Raw genomic sequence first — 22,461 nt, forward strand, 5'->3', positions numbered from 1 at the left:
CCCGTGTTTAGTCACTAACACGTGACAATATTATTGGTCAATAAACTCGACGGTAGGCTGTTCCAGTCTCGCTTGGTCCACCCGGGACAGTATCCGAGGCTTCAGTGTTACACCACTGGTTACCGCAAAATAAATCAGTATTACTGGAGGGGACGAGGCAAACTTCACAGAATGCACACACATTCAGTCTGTTGCCGGTTTGACAGATAGATCTGTGTACGCAGTCATGTTTCAACTGTCAATATAAAAAAGTCAGGTTCCCACCAGCTCTTACTGCTGTAGTTTTGAGTGACACACTTTAAAAGATAACACGGCTGTCCTATATAAACTTTTTTGCCCTCCATATAATTTTTTGTTCATTCAGGACAGCCCATCTGGCAGTTATCATGTTTCTGTCACAAATGGACAAGTTATGACATTGCTAATGACATGTCCTCAACCCCTCCCGCATGGTCATGCAAGGGAATGGATCGAAACACTGCCTCCGCCGACCCAACAGATCGCCTGACAGCCCCTATACAACTCAACTATCATGACAGGCACGGATGGCTGCTGCAGTTCGGTTGACACCCAGCATGGGGTCCTCTAACTATCAGCTGTCACGTTATCATGCTCATCATAATAAAACACGATGGCTCCCAAGCCAACAGCTTATCCAAAGCAGTGATGCGTCCCTTTCTCCTGTCAATGCCCACGGTAATAACTATACCCCTACCCCCACTATCATACCCTAAAAAGTCGTTTTCATAATTGTCCCCCCGCATAATTAACTACATAATTTTGAAACTAATTTATATGCAATCCACGTCACGTAAACATAGACTTGGTTTGGTTACTGCGCAGCCAAAGGCTATCATGCGAGACATGAGCTGTGTTGCACTTTATTAAACGCGGCTGCTCGGACGATCAGGACTGGTTCTGCCATGTCATGAAATCCACATTTAAATCAACCTTCTAGTAATTAAGGGTCCCATTACACTCTAAAATTAGAAAACACGTAAATGTTCTGCATGTCTGATTCTAGAATAGTTTTTCACTTTGGTCTGTCTTTAAATCGACTTTACAGTCACAAAATTACACGATGTTACTATCCCTGTCCATTACAGACTTCTTGTATAACTGCCTCCTTTCCTTGTCAGATGAGAAGGCATTTTCATCGCGGCATTCTGAATCATGCAGACTACGAGAATGGTTTTGATCCCAAAGTCAGCAAAAAGACTGAACCGATACACACGGTAATATTTCTTCCGCTTTATGAGAGCTCGTTGTTTTTCACTTTTGCCAAATAAATAAACTGTAGGATCGTACTTTACTGTTCTACAATAACTCTAGCTCTGTTACACCATATATCTTAGGAAAATTATATGCTTTGCACTGGAATATTTTGCTCCATATTGCATATAAATTTGCTCAGGAAAATTCACTGGAATATTTAAGGGGGGAATTAATATGACAAATAGGTTAATTCTGCATACACATAATACGAGTTAACATAATTAATTCTACAAACAACATTTTATTAAAGCAATATGGAAACTCAACATTATTTACATTTATTTACATGGATATGTCAAGAGAGAAAAAAGGGATGGACAATATTTTTCTGAAATAAAAAAATGGGGTAAAATGCTATATATTATATTGTTCCACTTGGAAAATAGAGTAAGGGCTACTAAAAATGACTGTATTGTTTGTAATGTAGTGTCATATTTTGTGTACAATACCTCTCATAGGCTACCTACTTTATGCAGTCAATCGCTCGTTGTTCAGGTTGAACATGGTGAATGGGATATCGGTTCTACAGATGATGATGATAATATACAGATAATCCACTTTAAAAATATGTAACGCCAACTTTCCTCACAAAATAATATTACTATCAGAGAGCCATAAGAAAGAGACAACGCCATTTTTATACCGCACGCACGCACGCACTTGTTTGGGATGTCTGTCTTCTTCATAAAAAGTTCTTTTCTTACTTGCTGGAAGGCCTTTCGTTATATTTAAATAATTCGTAATGAATCCTTTCAACAGATCACACTACTAACACGGCACATTAAATCAAGAAATATCACAGCATCATTTATGGAAAGCGTTGTCGCCCAGATGTAAAGTCCAATCACATTTCATGAAACAGCGCGTACACATTTCAACATTTAAGGTATTTCTCATAATAAATTATATATGGACTGAAATAATAATAAAGCTTTCTTCACGGAGAGATTTCTGAAACTTAAATATGACAATTATTTTCTTTAGGATTAAAAATACTTTCACAAAATGTCTTCCGGGTCATCCTGAATTAAAAAAAACAAACTATGACGACTCAGGCGTATCCTTCACACGGTGCAGTTGTGGGTACTCATGGATGGACTGCCGCAGCGCCAATTCGTTGCCCATAGATGGAATATGGAGTGTAGTAGGGACCTAACGCGGTAGGGTTGAATGCACTGAAAGGCGAGGCTGCTAAGGAGGCTGGGAGTCCCGGCTTGGAATAGGGGTGGTACCTGGCGGCAGATAGTGGACTCAGGGGCGGATTGGGATATCCAGCGGCAGCACGGTGCAGAGCGGCGGACGAAGACAGGAACGTGTGGTGGCTGAGCAAGGACATGGGGGCAGATGACGCAGCGGCGGCGGCGGCAGCTGCTGCGGTAGCGGCGGCACTGTCTGCAGCAGTGGCGAGACTAGTATGTGTCCTCAGGTGCTGCAGAAGCTCATCCGAAGTGGTGAACCTCTTGCCGCAGTACGTGTCGCCGGCAATCCAATTGCACACGTATGGTCGACCAAGCTGATGAGTGTAAGACAGTGGGGGCGGGGGTGGCACGGGTCCAGGAGGCATGAGACCCGACAAAGCTGCTGCTGCCGCAAGACCGTACTTTTGGTGGTCGCACTGGGTGCATCCACTGGGGCAGGGCGCCGCCGAGGAGCCGCCGAGCAGCAACTGTTGGTGCGCGTTGTACTGACACCCAGTACAGTAGGGGTCCTTGCACACAGGCACAAGGGCCTCGCCTCCGGAAGCCGTCTTAACTCGGGCGTAGTGAACGTACGGGCCCGGTGCTGTTGATGGGTACCCAGCGGCGAGCAGTGCTGCGTGGTGGTGAGAAAACGGACCTCCGGCGAACGGTGGTCGGAAAGCTGGGTTCGTCGGTTCGAGACCTGGAGGGCATCCGGAACATAGTGAACCCAGTGAACCACCGAGGCCACCAGAAACCCCGGACAAGGCGCTTCCGGACTTGTACGATCCAAGTGGAACATCCTTGGGATGTCCATGAAGGATTTCTAGACCGGATCTAATTATTGGACTAGCTCCTTCGTTGCCACCATCAGCAGGAGAGACAGATTTGCCACGTTCGGTCGTGGAGGCAGGGGTTGTGGATGGCCCAGAGGCAGTTTTACCAGCTTCGCCAGGTCCGGGGGTGGCACCATTGTTGGTGGGAGGTGAAACCGACTTGCGACTCGGAGCACGAGACCCAGAGTTCGATTTTTTTTCTTCACCGCCCTCTGAATTATGGACACTACCGGCTTTGGAGGGTGGGCGATTATCCTCGGACTTCTTACTCAGTACGTTGGTCTCGTACGGTTTGAAAGCTAGGCCGCCCGCTCCTCGTGCGGGCTCGGCCGGGCTGGCGCGCGCCACCGGGTTCTTGTCCGCCTTGTGCCCGGCACCGGTCGGCGGAGTCCCACCAGTACTGTCGCTCACAACAGCCGTCTTCTTCGGCTTCTCCAACGGCGGGATCAACGGCTTAGTGTTGGGGGTGTCGGCTCCAATCTGGCTACAAGTCTGAGCTAGCAAGGCTAACGGACTCTTCTTCGCATCCAACTGCAAGAAAGCACATTGGATTCCGATCCTGCATTACAAATGTGGTCATTGTTCTTGCAGAGGTGATAACATTTACATTACTGATCACCCCACACAAAACTAACACCTCCCTATCTTAAAAATAAAAAACACAGTCTAGTGCCCAAGTATTAAAACTGAAGGGGTATTTGGTTGCAGTAACCGTGACAAAATCCAATCTACGAATGTTACAAAACAATCCAGCCAAAAGTACGCGCACTTCCAATGGAACTACTCGGAAACTAGAAATAGTTCTGGTAAATAATCTTAATTTATCGAAATAGTTATACTAATGTTATTGCGAACTGAACATGGTATACTGCATTGTCAATTAAATGGTACCTTTCAACGTTACATGGCAGCTCCGTTGGCTGGTTACATGTGAAAATTGTGTATAGGTGTAGATTTTGTCTACAGGCTGTTTTATCAACTTCGGCATAAAGATAGGTATCGAACACTTAACTTTATTGAACACCGGACAGGCGCAACTACTCAATGGCATGGCATACCAGCAAACAATTTCAGATCGAAGTTCGCAACAATAATTAATGTTTTCGTTTTGCATTACTTTACTGTTTCTTTGGCAATACTAATCTATTTCCCCGTCATTTCCGGTTATATGCGGTCTGTGCACGTTTCAAGGTTGGAATGTTCAGATTTCGACAATAATCAAAATTATTTCCGGTTATATGCGGTCTGGACGCGTTTTGAGGTTGGAATGTTCACATTTCGACAATATACGATTTAACATTCATATACCAAATTCACGTTCTCAAAACGAGGTACGCAAAAACACTGCCTGTAACTGCAATTTCCACTAATCCCCCCCAAATTTGGTAAGCAGTCACACTCTGTTTCAGCAATTTCCACTAATCCCCCCCCCAAATTTGGTAAGCAGTCACGCTGTTTCAATCTTAGTTGAATCACAGATACCGTGAAACATTTGTGGAAACACACTGCTACAATGTCTTGTTACAAGTTTCGATTGTTAATACTGCATGAATTGGAACTTACCGTAGTTGGAAGCGGTGAAAGATAGTCCGGCTGCAGATATTGATTGCTTCCGGTGGTCAACATACCTCCACCTTCAAGGACCACCATTTGGAATTACAACTCGATAAAGACAGCACACTTGTCCACAAAAATATTGCAACACAACTCGCAAACTAAAACCTCACTAATATCCACACACAAATTTCACAGTATTGTGCCCATACATTACAGAACTGCAAACAGATTAGTTTAAGAATATGATGCAAATATATATTTCACAGTGTACTATATCATTTCCTAACGTCGAATCAGAAACGCTTCATTCCACATACAAACGCACCTTCACATCCCAAGTAGCCTCTTCTCTCTGCACTCCACCAGTCTCTCTTCAGTGTGACTCGTGCGCCGTGCACCACGCCATCTACCCTCCCCGCCATTCTTCCCCCACTCCTCAATCGTCGTACTATCCCCACTATCCCCCCCACTTCTCGATGACGCAGCGCTAATACCACCGCGTTTCATGCTGTCAGCCTTTACCACCCATGGCGCTAGTGACGATGACAGCCCCCGTCGTGGCTTTGATGCTGTGCCGCCTTCCGAAACTCCCCTCTCAACCTCGTAGTCCAACTACCACAACAAGTCCCCAAACTTGCTGGTCCAGTCCCTTCATCGGACTTAATCAGTAGCCTTCCCTCCTTACAANAAAAAAAAAAAAAAAGGAAGGGAAGACAAGATGTATGGGGCCATTGAGTGTGGTGTTTGATGGATGACAGGCGACTGATACTGCAAGAAGGGTACCACTAAAGCAGGTTCTGAGCTAAGGAATAAGGGAAACTGGTTTTAAACTGTTGGACTAGCTGGCGGTGGCTACCAATCTGCCTGTCTCACAACAGAATGGTCAAGTACCACACAATACATATATTTTATACCAGGCCAAAGCAGTTGTCATGTTTGCCATGTCTTTCTTTTTTTTACGTCCAGACCTTCTCACTTTTCCAATCCGAGGACTAGTAATTTGATATTCCTCAACACTTGTCTTCCGATTGAGTTAAGAATACACAACTAAACATAATTTCTACACATATGTCAGGTTCATACCACCATAAACCTTCGGCTGTGTGTGTGCTGTCTTCTTCAGAGGAAACATCGTTACTCGAAACATGATTATTATTTTCTGCTGAAGGCTATTGAGCATTCATGAGTCGAGTTAGCAGCTCAGTCGGTATACATATTAATTACCAAGCTAAGAAACTCGTACTTCGTAAGCGAATAAGGACGCCGAAGTAGGCGGATATATCATCCTGGCATTCACCCGCGAAAATTGAAAAATCCATGGTAGGCTTATGACTCAGAATAGCTGATAACTAGCCGAGATTCGAACCAAACCTCCCAGAATTTAGAACTTCACAGCTACACCACCAACTGTAAGCATGAATGTAAAAGTATACCCTTTGCTAACCACCTCGCGAGAGCGACGATACACGCTTCTTTAACTTGGCACTGTGCGTAGGCTTGGGGCACGCGGTAGCGGAGTTGGTTGAGGGTTCGATTCCCGATGAGGTCATTGGATTTTTCAGTTGACCTAATACTCCCAGCCGAAATATGGCCCTGAGGTCGACTTAGCCTCTAACTGAAATGAATACCAGTAGCCTTCCTTGGGACTAAAGGGCGGCCGGCGCGTAAGGCTGACAAACTTACCACCGTCTGTGAGCCGATTGCCTCGACGTCTCACAACCCTATGGGCCTTCACGGTCTGTTACAGGGACAGCTTTACCTTTCTTAACCTTTTGCTGTGTGGAGGCGAATGGTAAGTTTCACATTACGCCTTTTTTTTCTTCTGTCAGAAAAGACCCCGGCTACGCTGAAGTGACAGATGAGTTTACACTGGTATATTTTTATAGTGTAAAATGCCCTAAATTAAATTACATAGTGAAACTGGTAGATTAATCGAATATAAGACCAGACCTGTACATGGTTAACAGAATGATCCAAGCATCAACATATGGATCAATACATGGACTAAATCCAAACTCATACTGTAAACAGAAGACTATGCTTTTGTGGTGATTACAAAAGAGGGTTTATTCTAGTTTTACACCTGGCCTCTGAAGTCTGGCAACGTTGTTACAGCGGGAGAATATGAGATCGGAACCAGCCGTCCACCTGATGATGCATCGCACGCAGATGAGTTCTTTCTAAGTACTTTTATTTGTGATCTTGTAGTTTAAGGAACTCCATCGGCTCACTTCAAGACAGCGTGACACGGCGAGCATAAGTTTAAGGACATAAAAACATAAGTTAGTTGTGATGTTTTTATCTTTTCGCCATTTCAATAATAAAGAACACAATTGTCCAGGTTCTTTCGTATTATAAACATGAATTACACAAAATGTTGTACCCTTACGTCCGTGCATTCAAATTTAATGCAAGCGTTAACGGTAGGCTTTGCTGCTACATTCTTACGGGTTCACGATACAATAATTTTTCACCCAAGAAAAAAGCAATTTCACACTGCTCAATTGTAGTGATTATGCCCCTAAATTATATTTAGGAGTTGCCCAGTTTGATTCTAGGTCGGGTTACCGGAGATCCAAATTGAGATATTCGTTGCTTTCTTCAAGAATATTCCAGAACGATATATTCAAACAGACTGCAATCTCCTCCTGCTTACCACTCACAGTCATCTTCCTAAAACCACACAGTCGGACAACAGGATTTTAGCAGGGCTTATCAGAAAATTGCTTAAAGTAAGTAAGTTATAATTAATGTTCAAATTCAGAGAAGAATTTGGAACTGAAAATGTTATAAATGGAAACCAGTTACAGCCACGATAGCGCAGTCAGTATAGCGGCTGGATAAGGACAGAATGACCAAGGGATCAGGGTTCGAGTCCCGATGTTGGTAAGAATTTTCACTTCTCCATACCGTCGTGACCGGCTATGGGGCCCATCAAGCCTATTCAATTGGTACCGAGGGCTCTTTGCAGGGAAAAGCGGCCGGGGCGTGAAGCTGACCACTCCCAAATAGAGCCGAGGTAAAAAAAAATAGAATGTATACATCCACTCCCACATACGTCTTCATGGTATAGTGCTTAATTAGCTAAGCACAGGGACAACTTTACCTTTACATTTTTGCTTGACCATGTTACGTTAAGTGCATCAATATACAAACATACGTGTACATACAGAATATAGTCACTGTATTAGAGTCAGAAATAGTCCTACAGCACTTCGAACCTTGACAGTAGTCGACAATGCCTACAGGTGTTTTGACTAAATGTTTTTGTGGTGGTCATCACGACATCCTGGCAAATAGCAGGTTAGTTCTTAAACAAACTGAGATGTCCTTCGCATCTCACTATTAAAATTTGTTACAGGTTCATACCCTCTGTGGAAACAGCTTCCAATAGGAAATGAAATGATAATAAGTTAAAATAAAAATAGTAACTCTGGCGCTTTCGAACTGCGAATGCTTTCTTTTGAACAGCATAGAGCCGACAGGTGGCAACGTCCATCCAGTCAAAAACTTCCTCTTTTTTAGGCTTAATTCTCTCGGAAAACGCAAGAGTTGCGGAAAAATTATGTTAAGACAGAAACACGCGTTAAAAATCTTTTCCTTTTTTTTTTTTGAAATTTTCTTGAAATATTTTTCCCTCTGATAAATATTTAGGGAGTTACATGTGAGTGGACACCCCTGATGTACCCGTGACTGCTTACATTTATATACCTTGCTTTTAACATGAAATTGTAATTTTCTGATTTTATTAGGACATAAATAAATAAATTTTACAACTCCAAAAAACAAACCTGGAGACGCATACAGATTTCATAAGAAAGACTGCATGAAAGAACGCTGAATTATTTCCCTTATTTCCTAAAAAAAATATTTACACTGGCGCGTCTGAATGACTTGAGGTTAGTTGTCATAACCACATCGCTACATCGCCATAGCTCAAGCGGTTAGTCGCTGGCTTCCCACCGCGGCGGCCCGGGTTCGTTCCCGGGGCTGGTCAAATAGGATTTGTGGTGGACGAAGTGGCGCTGGGGCGGGTTTTCTCCGAGTACTTCGATTTTCCCTGCCAATCTTCATTCCACCAAATTCTCCATCATCATAATCACCCGGGGCATGCTACAATAGGCCAATCAGTGGCCGCCGTGCGGAGTGGACCCAGTTGGACTCCACCCCCCAGTAAGCTAATAAAAAAACTTTAAGAAACATATGTATTACCAACGTAAGATAACTGGGTCTATTCTCGTAGGAATTTTATTATATGGGGCCACATAATTTTCGACGAAACTTGTGGTTATGATCACAACGTTATTGTTGAAATATTTTACATGTTGGATTTGAGGTTCTCACAGCGGTGACTATGTTCTGAGATGTGACGTCGTATAGTCTGCTAGAAAGTCACATATATTTCGGAGGAAATTACTGCCTCCATCCTCAGTTTCGAAATATGCTAAACAAGCAAAGAGCTGAAACTCCTTGCGTCTTGCTTGTTACTTGCTCAGCGTATCTATCCAACTACGAGATATCGACTCTCAGAAGATAGCACCCTTTAAAACTATGTACCTTCTGTCTATCTATGTATGGCTCTACAGCCCTCTGTTGGACTTTGGCCGCTTTTTCAGTTTCTTGATCTATTTACACAGTCGGTAGGAATCCTTGGACCGGGAGATCAGCCCGTCGCAAGGTCGCTACCTGCATACAGGACAGCACAAACACAGGCTAAACGCACACAGACGTACATGCCTCAAGTAGGATTCGAAACCACGATCCCAGTGTTTGAGCGGGCGAAGAGCAGTTCATGCCTTAGACCGAGCAGCCACTGTGATCGGTAGAGTACCTTCTGCTATGTGATGCAATCTGTTAAGAAGCTTTCAACATAAAATACTCGACCTAAAAAGAATAAATGAAGATTCCTATTTCTTTCGTAGAGAAGTACACAATTACTGACTTCTGCAGAAAGCGGTTCAACCATCAGATACCGCCTTAGACATGAACAAGCCTAAAACTGTGGTTTTGGCAACACAGCGTAGTCCTGTAAATAAAAAGGTTGAAACTTTGTAGTCGAAAGTGAGGTATATGTAAGGGATATCCTCCCCTTTACTTTTTCCTTTCACAACTACCCCTAAACGCAAACCATACTCAATACGCCCCTTGTAAGAGGAGGGGAAGAGAAGTCTGGCTAATTTAGCTCTGAAGGCTGCAGGCCTGTTTGGTGCCAATGTTTGTGAGCGAAGCAACACTCCTGGCTCTCTCTCTCTCTCCTTTTTGTTTGCTCCCATTTGTTGTAGGGACCATTAGAATATATAGCACCATAAAACATACAGTATGTGAGCCGACAAAGGGATTAAGGGGGGTCTGACGGGGTACACCAAGGCTTATTTGATAACGACTCAGGTTTTGACAATTTGGCATTATAAATTTTAGCTTCATATTCTTCGGGGAGCTTACCGTGTCTGTGTGAAATAAGTGTTATAGCCTCAAATCCAACAAGTGTTATGACACATCCATCCGCGGCAGGAGAACTTTATTTGAGACGTGTTATGGTGAAAGCTGGGTGGGGTGGTGGGGGTATTACACAGCGTGAAAATAAACCTCGACTGTTGTTATGTACAGGACCGCAGTTGGATTCGGAGAAGTATAGCAAGTGTCACGTAACTTCGAACAAAGCCAAGAGTAACCTTGAATGCGCAGAAGAAAAATTTCAGACAAGGGAGTGCACAACTGGCCGCCTGTCACTTCACACACCCTCGAACACACTCCCTTGTCTGAAATTTTTCTTCTGCGCATTCAAGGTTACTCTTGGCCTTGTTCGAAGTTACGTGACACTTGCTATAACGTGTGTGTGTGTGTGTGTGTGTGTGTGGGTAATACATCCCATTTATCCAAGATGAGACAGCCAGTCAAGACGTCGGTTTCTTAATTCTGTAAATTGATATAAAAGGATTTCATACCATTATTCATAAAATAAACAAAATTTTCTCTATGCCTAACTACTTAAGCTTACGCCATGAAAAAGTATGGGGAATGGAGGTATAGATCCACGTATTCTTGACCTCGGCACTAGTCGGAGGTGAACGGTCAGTTTCACGCCGAGACAGCTTTACCCCCGGGGAAAGAGCACTCGGTACCCATTGGATAGAAGGCAGGGTGGGCCCCAGACGCTCTGGAGAGACAATTCTCTTGCCACTTCGGGAATTGATCCAAAGCCGTCCAGCCCTTAGTAGCTACACCGCTTTCGCTATCCCGGGTAATTATAGATATATCAAAAACAGAAAAAATACTACATACTTATGTAAGAACAAAGAGAAATATTTATAGAGCATTAACGCACTAAACATCCGTTCTCTAGAAGTTTGTGCCAGTTGTCGGTTCAGTGCGTTACTATGATGATGGACATTTCATTGTCCACTGTGTCAAGTCTCAATACATTTTGTAGCCTGCACGACAATTCGTGAGTTGGTTATTATTGTTATTATTATTATCATCATCATCGTTATGCCTTTATTCTAAGAGTAAAACTAAGATTAGTGAGGCACGATCTGAGGTTGAAATGATTACAGGAATGAATAAGAGGACTGAGCCCTGAATGGGCTGAAAGAGTCATTGAAAAAGAAGTAATATTAGAAACAGCTGGGGTACATTGACAAATAATTGTATGATCCTGACTTGGATATTTTAATCTTTACTTTGAAATTGCTATACTTATACAAATAGCTGAACAGGTGTAGGCCTGCATACAAGTATGATAAGTGGAGACCAAGCCATTAAACTGACTTTCTCGTACATTGAAAAGTTGCTAGACGTTCTTCTGCGTAAAAAAAAAAAATACTGTGCATTTACGGAACCGGATGGCTCACGGCCATGATCTCAAAAGCCCAGTATTGGGCCGTATCCTGAGCCAATTTAATATCTTTCATACTTTTCAAACCACTTTTTCTGCTACATCACTTTATTATTAATTTACTTCACATTTATACGTAAATTTTCCAAATGGTCTCTTTACTTCAGGTATTCAGATAATTTTATGTATACCTTATTGTGTTTCTTTGTCGATGCTGTGTGTATAAGCAAAAAGAAGCAGAGTTGTTCCTGTGCTTAACTAATTAAGCACTACGCTATGAAGGCGTATGGTGGAGAGGATGCTGTGAGTAGCTCACACTAAATATCATTCAGTGATAGGATGATTGGTGTATAATGAACCAACAAGAACGAATTGCAGTTTAATTTGAGGTATTATCTCTCTTGGAATTTCCCTGGAGGGACTGAAGAAAACCATTAAATAAATCTCAGGATAGCTGGTCTCTAGGCTAGAATTTGAAACCACCTGCACGACCATGAATTTCTATAGCACGTGTCTAGTGTCCGTCACACTACTCTGTCCAAAAAGTATCCGACCTTGGGCCGGGAAATCAAAGTTCTGTATCTGGGTGGTTACAATACCTAACCGCCTTCAAAGTAGGCCCCTTGTGACTCCACACACTTAGCCCAGCGTTCCTTCAATCGTTGGAAGCAATTCTGGAAGGCTTCTTTTGTAATGGCGTGCAGCTGCGTCGTCGCGTTCTGTATGATGTCCTCGCAGCTATCAAAACGGGAGCCTTTTAGCGGTGTCTTCAGTCTCGGGTACAGCCAGAAATCACAAGGAGCCATGCCTGGCGATCCTGCGGAATGCCATGCTTGGCCAGGAAACCCTGGATTAGGTGTGATGAATGAGCTGGGGCATTGTCATGATGCAGCTGCCAGTTGCGTGCGTCCCACAGCTCCGGTCTCTTGCGCCGAACTGCATCACGAAGATGGCGGAGGACTTCTTGGTAGTACTCCTTATTGACAATTTGGCCTAGTGGTGCGTACTCATGATGCACAACACCTCGGTAATCGAAAGAAACAGTATCACCTTCACATTGCTCCGAACCTGTCGTGTTCTTTTTGGGCCTCGGGGTTGTTGGATGCTTCCATTGTGACGCCTGGACCTTGGTTTCCGGGTCATATCAGTACACCCACGACTCGTCACCAGTGATCACAGTCTTCAGGAACTCAGGATCCCTGCTGGCGCAGTCCAGCACGTCCTGCGCGACCTCAAGGCTGAGTTGTTGCTGCCCCGGCGAAAGCAGCTTGGGCACAAATTTTGCCGCCACTCTTTGCATGCCCAAATCCTCAGTTAAAATTGTGTTTGTGGAACCTCCGCTGATCCCAAAACCATCAGCAACTTCCCGGATGGTCCAACGACAGCCCTCCATGATCAGTGTCCCCACTTTTCAATGACATTAGCATTTCGGCTCGTTGACGGTCTCCCGGAACGCTGGTCACTGTCCGCCGACATACGGCCATCTTAAAAGCGGTTTAACCACTCTTTAACTTGAGTGACCCCCATTGCATCATCGACGAAAGCCTGCTGAATTCTGCGGACTGTTTTCGCTTGGGTATCCCCAAGTTTCTGACAAAACTTAATGCAGTATCGCTGCTCCAAGCGTTCTGTCATCTTGGGCGAAACGAGAATGCGACGAACACGTGTTACACCACTTAGCTATCTGGCAGCCACAAAGGCATCCGGCGGTATTGCGAGTCGAAAAAAATAAAGTCGGATACTTTTTTGACAGCTGTGTACACGTGTGTTGTCCCTTCCATCACCTGGTAAATTTATCTCTGGGCATATTTAATTAAACTCCACGCCATATGGGAATAGTCCTCGGTACTGGGTGGAAGTGAGTGTCCAGCTTCACTCCTCGGCCTCTTTACAACTAGGAAAGAACCCAGGACGCTGGGTGAGCCCCAGGGCCAGTCTGGACGTTGTGGGGGAGAAAAAATCACTTTCCTCTACCAGGAATCGAATCCCGTTTCCCCGGTCTCCAACCAGTACAAATACTGACTGAGCTATCCGGGCTCCTCTCAACATCTGCCTAACAGAATTAGAGAACGGCGCAATTTATGGAATTCTTCATTACATGTGTAATGAGCTTTCCGGTGGTTTGTAACTTTATTTGCAGAAAGTGATCACAGCAGTGGCTGCCTCTGTGGTCAAGTGGTCTAGTGGTCAGAGTTCCTGGTTACAGATCCAGAGGTCCCGGGTTCGATTATCGCCACTACAAGATTTTCTGAGAAGTAGTGGGTCTGGAACGGGATCCACTCTCCCTCGCGAGGATAACTGAGGAACTACATAGCGGCTTCGGTCTAGAAACCCGAAATTAATGGCCGTGGGGATCTGTTGTACTGGCCACGTGACACCTTCTATCCGCAAAAGTTGGCACTAACTTCGCCTACAGCGGCTGTCGCTCGGTCGGTATGGTTCGTTTGCGGACTATATGCCACGGAGTTTTCTTATCCCAACAGTTATTCAGACCGTAACAAACAATTATTTGAACTATGTTTTACCGTAATTGTGAAGAAGGAGACATTATATCAAGCTATGTACATTTTAGGCAGCGATGAAAAATTTTTCGTGACTCGGGAAAGTAAGGAATATGTCTGATATTTTATTGCATTTGTAATGTGCAAAGGCACTGAATTAAATGTGTGTTACATGTATTAGTTATTATGAAGTCTGCTTCTAAGGTAGCAATTTCGCAAATGCTCACAAGTTTACGGTTTTCACACAGTATTCATCATTCTATTTCCTCCATGTTTTAAACAGAACCAGTCGCATGCGAGTTAAGCCTCCCTAGTATCAGCAGATGGATTTCTTCTTGGAAATTTTTGATGTTACTGAAGTGGTATCAGAATCCTAATTTACTTCTCGATCGAGTCAAGTTAAGAGAACGAGAAAATAAAAAACAACAAGTTAAGTCACGCAGAGGAACTGGGTCACCTGGCACAATCTAACATTTTAATGCTTCCATCAATAAAACCACTAAAGTTTATTCGATAACATATAATAAAAAACGAAGCTATGAATCTTTCAGTGACAGTACTAGAACACACCCAAGCCCAAGGTGATTTGCTTTGAAAATACTTTAATAACGTAGTCTGAGACTTAACGAATTATTATTCAATTGATTATCATTGAAAGACATCCCTACATTTATGTAAAGAAAACGTGAACACAAGAATCAGATCAGTGACTTTGAAAAAGTGATCCGTTTTTAGTACACCTAAGCCTGAGCCCCAATTATGGGCTTCGCTCGTTGTCTGACTTCGATTTTACGTATGAATTTGGTCCAGAGGTCGGTTGTAGGTCCTGCTTTATTACAGGGTCCATATACGGAAGTATGAAGCGTTTCTGTTGTTTTAAAGGAGTACTATAAGAGTATAACATACGTGGCCAGATGCTACACTTTGTTTGCAATATGGCCAGCTGAAAAACATACGCCTTAATGTAAGATTTGAGGCTTTCACGGCGGTGACTATGAAGAAAGTAGTCTTCTTGAATTTGGCACCGTGTATGTGTGGTGTTAACTGACGTTTCGGAGGAACTTATCGCCTCCATCTTCAGGGTAGAAGGAAAAATATAAGAAATCTGCTTTTACCGGTTCTCACGGTTTCTTCGCTTGCGGATTTCTAATATTTTTCCTTCTACCCTGAAGATGCAGGCGATACGTTTCTCTGAAACGTCGGTTAACACCACATATACACGGTGCCAAATCCCAGAAGACTTCTTTCTTCATACGCCTTAATGGTTTCGAAACTTCAGAACCTTAAAGAGCACGTCTAGCCTTAAATTCCGAAAAGAAACTTTGGTACCTTCTTTCCTTTAAATATTTTGCCTAATATTATTAGGATGACAAAATTAATAAGATGAGCTGGACGGGTCATGTAGCATACATTGAAGGGATTATGAAAGTACGGTATACAAAATGTAGTCGAAGAACCTGAACATAGAGACCATTTGGGGGATCCAGGCTTGGACGGGAGGATAATATTGTAGCGCGTGTAGCTGTTGCTATGTAACGATAGCGAGAAAGGGCATGCGTTGCTTGGTAACGGTAGGTAAACACGTCAACAATACACGGGCTATCGCTAGGCAACTGCTTGGTAAACGGGTTCCCTCGGCAACTGATATGCACGCAACGGTCAAGATATTGTTGGACTATAACAATTGGAAAGGTATTTTCTATGTTGTTCGTGCCTAAATAGGGGGCACGCGGTAGCGTAGTTGGTTGAGGCACTATGCTACAAGCCGGAAGGTCGCGGGTTCAAGTCCCGATGAGGTCATTGAATTTTTTCAATTGACCTAATCCTTCCAGTCGCACTATGGCCCTGGGGTCGGCTCAGCCTCTAACAGAAATGAGTACCAGCAATTAATTAAATATTTTTTCAGGGTAGTAAAGCGCGGCCGGCGTGTAAGGCTGACAACATTACCGCCATCTTTGGGCTGAGTCTCACAACCCTATGGGTCTTCACGACCTGTTACAGGGATAGATTTACTTTAGTTTTTTTTTCTTTTTTCGTGCCGAAATATTATAAGCAGAGGCAGTCGAGTTCTGGGGCAGTCATTTGTCAGCAGTTCAGTTGAGTGAATTGACGAGAAATAGCTGGTTGGTGAGAGAGAGTTCAGATGAAAGTCAGCCTGTGACGAGAAGACTAGAGGGTTGGTGTGAAATGGCCTTCAGCCTGGAAGCCAGTTAGGTTAGATGTAAGTTGACAAGAGTTCTCCATGGGCGGCTGTAACAAGAGGACCTGACTGCTGGAAGTTGAAGAAACTCCCTCGGTAGAAGCCGTTTCCAAGAAACGGCTAGTGGAGACTTTAATAGACTGTGGGCACTATTCTGTGTGTGTCAGTGATCTGTAAAATGTAGTTTCGAGTGGTGTGTACAAGTGGTCAATAAATCCAATTGTGTGAGGTTGTTGAATGAATTCAGCTGACTCAGGAAAGAGACCATTGGCAGACTCTGTATTTACATACGATGAAGGTGACGTTGCCAGTGCGTGAAATAACAAGAGATTGTTTGTGCTTTGACTGACCCGGGCTTACCATTTTTGCCTAAACAGCCCGGTCGTCTAACATGAACAGTTATGATAATGAGAAATATTCCTATAGCTCCATCCCATAACATACTGTGACATGACGCCTGAAAGGTGTAATAGTTAAATGCTAGGCAAAAGCACGGTAAACACATTCCAACGGAAGCGAATGCGCACATTATTAGAGGAAGCAATGTTTTCTGTGAGGGCTGCCTCGAGGCTATATAAAAAGGATCTCATTCGCCTAGAATTACAGTTGAGTCGAGTTCCGGAGTTCCAAGTGAGCAGTGAGTCTAGTGCTGGGCAGAGAATTGAATTGGAAGAGTCTCCGGAGTTCGCAGTTGGCAGGATAATTGAGAAGAAATGTCAAGAAAGGGATGAGGCTGTGAAGAGAAGAATGAACATGAGCTGAGTACAGCGATATTTGGAGTGTGTGATTCAGTGAGACTGTTATAGTTCCTGTGTTAAAATCCGTTACCAGGAAATGACTGATGGAGAGTGTAACATACTGAGGACACTAATGCGTGTGTAACGGTGAGATGTAAAGCGTGGGAATAGCGGTAGCGCTGTAATTGCCTGTAGTTCCGAGTATTGTGTATAAGGTGTTAAAATAAATCCAATCATCCAATCCAAAACCCGTCTATAAGTCACGCACACCCCCACGCAGACATTTATAATCAAACCACACAAATTATTCATGTTATTGCACGTTATTGACACTCACTCACTCATGGAGCCGAGTCCGTCTTGAAAAGCCGCCAGCTACTTAAGAATTTCCCAGCATTTTATGGAACTCGAGGGTTCATTACCGTATTCACAAGAGCTCTCCGCCAGTCCCAACCCTGAACCAGATCGATCCAGTCCATACAATCCCACCTGATCCAAGATCCATCTTAATATTATTCACCCCCTACATCATGGTCTTCCTAGTGGGGTTTTTTCCGTTTGGCTTTCCCACCAATGTCGTATATGTATTTCTCTTCTCGCCTACTCGTCCTACATGCCCTGCCCATTGCATCCTCCTTGACTTGATCACTCTAATTATACTTGGTGAAGGATGCAAGTTATGAAGCACCTCATTATGTAGTTTTCTCCAATCTCCCGTAACTTCATCTCTCTTCGATCCAAATACTCTCGTCAGCACCTTGTTCTCAAACACTCTCAGTCTATGTTCCTCCCTCACGTTGTTGACAGATGAAAGTTTTATATTTTGAGTCTGAAGCCATGCTCTTGCCACGCAAAATAATAATTATACTAATCCAAAAGAATCCATCAGAAGTTTCTTTGGAAGAAAAGCGCGAGCATCGCTCTAAAACGTTCTCAGAATAGTCGTTATGGTGGGTGAGATTGCCTACAAAACGAAAGTGGCATCAGGATGGACTGATATGTAGTAAGTCGTATGAAATGAAATTTGGCGTTTATTAATTGATCACACCCAAAGGAAGTCAAACGTTCACCAACATGGGCGAAAAGTGTAACAAAACTTCTTGTTATAAATTCTAAAGGAGCCTGACAGTGGCGATTATTGGGTTTCTGGCATTTGTCGACCGTCCGGGGTTCTAAAGAACACTATAGAACACAAAACAAACTCCTTGGTTTTAGTCCGCAAGAGAACTATACCGACCGAGCGACCGCCGCTTGTCGGCGAAGTTAATACCAACTTTAGCGGATAGAGGGTGTCACGTGGTCAGCGCAACGGATCCCCACGTCGTTAATTTCGGCTCTCTAGACCGGAGCCGCTATTTTTCTATTCAAGTAGCTATTCAAATATCCTCACGAGGCTGAGTGCAACCCGTTCCAGACCCACTACTTTTCAGAAAATCTGGTAGCGCCGGAAATCGAACCCGGATCTCTGGATCTGTATCCAGGAACTCTGACCACTAGACCACAGAGGCAGTCCACTAAAGATAACAACGTTTCGGACACTGGATTTGTTTCCATCCTGAAGTGAGGGGCTGACAGACACCAACTGTTTTGGTTCCCTTAAAAAGATTGGGATTGGCTCTATCTAACGGGCCCAAGAGAGTAGGTGTCCCCCCCTGACCTGAGGAAGGAAACAAATCCAGATACCGGAACGTTATGTTCTTTAGAATACCGGACGAAGGCTAAAAATCAAAACTCCACATTAATCTCGACTCCTCATTATAATTTCTTTCCATTGCCACGTCAGTCGAATTCATAATTACAGAAAACGAGAAGAGAAATATTGTACACCCTTGACTGCCCTTGTCAGATATAGGGTGGAACCATTTTGTCGGCAGGAGTCTGATGGTTATGGCAGTTGTCATTTCGAATTGTGTGGCGTCTCAACATCACGTGAACCCATCCGAGCTGACAGGCGGGGTAGAACTTCGGAGTGAACTTGTGCGAAATGAAGACCAGGGACGAGAAAGTCTGTTGCATGTATGCATGCAGACTATGTAGATGCTTCCAGGCGGCGGAATAGAAAAGACAGGAAGGTCATGTAGAGGTCAGAGCTAGCTAGTACTCATAAATCATGTCTCACTTTGCTGGCACATCTTGAAGAAGAGGGTGGGGGGGACATAGGGCAGACGAGAAATGACCCCAAGAGGCTCTGACACTTGCTGCCTAGTTAAGTCGGTGTGCGTCTTTGTTATCTTGCTCTTTTTATTTGTATGAGGTCTCGGCCGAACGCATATCTGGTACGCCTGTATAACAAATTTGAACTATGAAGTGCACTGTATTCTGGCTCCAATGTCGTGTAATCTGGAGAGGGCCTGGCATTTCGGTTCCTCCTCGGGGTCGAATAGTAGAGAAGCAAGAAACAAACAGAGGCAGGGGGTGCAAGGCAAGCTCAATGCTTCTTCTGGTTTCTTACTTGAATTATTCCACGACACTGAAGTTGGAGGCGGCATGTCGGGCTCTCTGAACTGCATGACGTTACGAAACAGAAGACCGTACTCTTCAAAGCCGTCGCTCTGAGAGACTGAAGTCCAAGATGTCTTTAGGAGAGAAATATTTATCATCAGACGTGTAGCGATTTCTGCTCCACAGTTCCCAGGCTACATTGTACTCGGCACGGCCAGGATAGGATTCGGATCGTCCTGGTAGTGTGGTAGCCGTTTAAAAAACATTGACTGCAAGGTGGTTGCTTAAGCTAGGTCTTGCTCAAATCAAATTTAATTATAGCATATTTCGATGTTAATAGTGTATTAACAACCAGTTATGTTGTAGTACCGGTAATAAATCAAAGAAAAGTCAATCATCCTGAACGCAAAACGGGTTGTAGGACATATTTACTTAGTAATGACAGTGTCTTCAGTAACGGAAATGAAGTTCCTTGAGGAGAAATATGTTTAATTAGGGGCAGATGATGAGGGAGAAGAAGACTTTTCTGGAGGTGGAAAGGACTTTAGTCTCCGTGGCCACAAACAGCTCCGGAAATTAACTACCAGCTCCTACATACTCGTATGTATGGACGCCTATGTTGATATTCTGTTTAGGTAACAACTTCGTTCTTATGCAGGCCTGAGACTTAATGAAGGCCGGTCACGGTAGCCGAGCGGTCTAAGGCGTGCACTGTCTTCGCTCGCTTGGAAGCCGGGATCGTGGGTTCGAATATCCCACTCAGGGCATGGATGTTTGTGTGCGTTTTTCTGTGTTTGTGTACAGGTAGAGGCCTTGCGACTAGCTGATCACTCGCCCAAGGAGTCCTACCGAATGTGTACGATCTAGAAAAACCAAAGTGAACGGAGAAGTTCATGGAGGTAGGCCTAGGCCCACTGTGGCTGTAGTGCCGGGGGGGGGACTTAATGAAACTAAATGAGACTTGTCCTCGTGGAGATAAATATTAGGATGAGGGTCTTCTGGTATGTGACGCCGTGTAGTCAAGTAGAGAGGTCATACCTAACAAAGTTTCTTAGATACCTACTGTTCCATCTTCAGTATATAAACTTCGTGTTACTTGTCCGACATCTCTCAACATACTGTGAATTGTCCTTCAAGGAATTTACTCCTTGCAGATGTATCATAAGGCTTGACATACATGATTTGATATGTAGGCCTTACCAAGATAAGATCTGAGACTTTCGCGGCGGAGATTGAAATGAAGCTTCTGGTCCTCTGCTAAGTGCCGGCTATAGTAACCGAACATTTAGCTGCTGTCTCCATCTTCGAAATAGACGTGACCCTGAAGATGGACGTAGATGGTTACTCCGAAAAAATGTTATCCATGTTCCCTTCCTTCCTGATTATCTGGTTTCTAAACAATTTATTTTTTACTGTGTGAGATTGTTAGCCTCACGCCCAACCCCTAACCTGGAGAGACCAGGGTATCCCTCTTCGTCTGGCTCATACCACTTGACCTGTCCAGCATGGGTAACCCTACCAGCAGCTACGCCACCGCCGGCATAGCCCTCAGGGTCTCGGGAGCACTCAGACCCCACCGCCACGACAAGGTGGAGACACCAACGGTGGGGTGTTACCCATCTACGAAACAACAGTGTCACAACTCCGAAGGGCATAATCTTGATACATACCAAACCTTTCTTTTGTAAGGCACTTACATCAGGGTTATCAGTGCACTTAAGAATGTGTTCCAGAGAAGAAACGTTGTATTTTTTTCAAAGCCGGCATCTTTTGATATTAAAGTGATATATTTGGTTGTTATTGTGATAACTCCATCTGCCCTTTGACTTGATGTTTCTTGCTTATGCTTATTATTAGAATATAAATGTCATGTAATTGAGAACAGTGTGCTGTGGGAAACATTTGGACCTAAGGCAGAAGAAGTAATGGAAGGCTAGAGAATATTTCGTAGTGACGAACTCCAAATTTACACCACAAAATATGCCGTGACGTGGATAACGCATCGATGAGAAATGCGTACAGATTTTATTCTGAAAATATTAAGGGAAAGATAACTTACATATGTAGGGCGTTGATCTGAACATAATGTTGTAATGAATGTTAAGAAATATGGTGTGAGAATGTCGACGACTGGACTCATCTGGCTCAGGATAGGTTCCAGCAGCGGGTTATGTGAGCACGGTAATGTACCGTCGGTGTCCGAAAAATGTGAGAGAAATTTAATGAATATCTGAATGAATATTATTGTGTAGTTAGTCCCTAATAACATAATAATCGATTAATTTTATACCCATAATAATTATCTCAGGTGAGGAACTAGTGACGAAATTTTTCAGCACGGTAATGAATCTGCGGATTTCAAATAACATATATTTCTTGAATAGCTGAGCTACTGTTAACTCTTGAAGAAGGATTTTGTTCAGTGGTGTTAGACCATAATTATTTAGTAACAGATCGATTGCATTACTTACTTACTTACTCATGGAGCTGAGCCCTTCTGGAGGAGCCGTCAATTCTGCAGCTACTCAAGAATTTCCAAGCGTTTTTAGGAACCCGAAAGTTCATTACCGAGTTCACAAGAGCGCTCAACTGGTCCCTATCCTGAGCCAGATCAATCCAATCCATAACATCCCATCCTATCCCTCTAAGATCCATTCTAATATTGTCCACCCACCTCCACCTTGGTCTTCCCAGTGGTGTATTTCCTTCTGGTTTTCCCACCAATATCCTATACGCATTCCTCGTCTCCCCATTCATGCTACATGCCCTGCCCACCTCATCCTTCTTGACTTTATCATTCTAATTATACTTGGAGAAGAGTATAAGTTATGAAGCTCCTCATTGTGAAGTTTTCTCCAACCTCCTGTCACTTCATCTCTCTTTGGTCCAAATATTCTCCT

General features: G+C 43.8%; 2 protein-coding genes across 6 annotated transcripts in view; one reads left to right on the plus strand and one right to left on the minus strand.

Moving 5' to 3' along the window:
• Positions 1-22,461, plus strand: part of LOC111865140 (zinc finger protein Elbow) — a 1,021,422-nt gene that overhangs the window by 584,966 nt on the left and 413,995 nt on the right. The gene's annotated exons all lie outside the window — the stretch shown is intronic.
• On the minus strand, positions 1,504-5,235 carry LOC111865141 (zinc finger protein Noc). The gene is made up of 2 exons (XM_023852907.2): positions 4,853-5,235; positions 1,504-3,820 (listed from the first exon to the last, which is right to left on the minus strand). The coding sequence occupies exons 1-2, from the start codon at positions 4,937-4,939 to the stop codon at positions 2,363-2,365; spliced, it is 1,545 nt and encodes a 514-aa protein (XP_023708675.1). The 5' UTR covers positions 4,940-5,235; the 3' UTR covers positions 1,504-2,362.

This window comes from Cryptotermes secundus, unplaced genomic scaffold (genome assembly GCF_002891405.2).
Source record: "Cryptotermes secundus unplaced genomic scaffold, Csec_1.0 scaffold92, whole genome shotgun sequence".
NCBI classification, from domain to species: domain Eukaryota; kingdom Metazoa; phylum Arthropoda; class Insecta; order Blattodea; family Kalotermitidae; genus Cryptotermes; species Cryptotermes secundus.

Excerpts from the sequence above, each read along its gene's own strand:
- LOC111865141 (XM_023852907.2), bottom strand. The coding sequence starts at position 4,939 with ATGGTGGTCCTTGAAGGTGGAGGTATGTTGACCACCGGAAGCAATCAA. Across the intron at positions 3,821-4,852 it reads TTTCACCGCTTCCAACTACG|TTGGATGCGAAGAAGAGTCC; the intron begins GTAAGTTCCAAT and ends GCTTTCTTGCAG.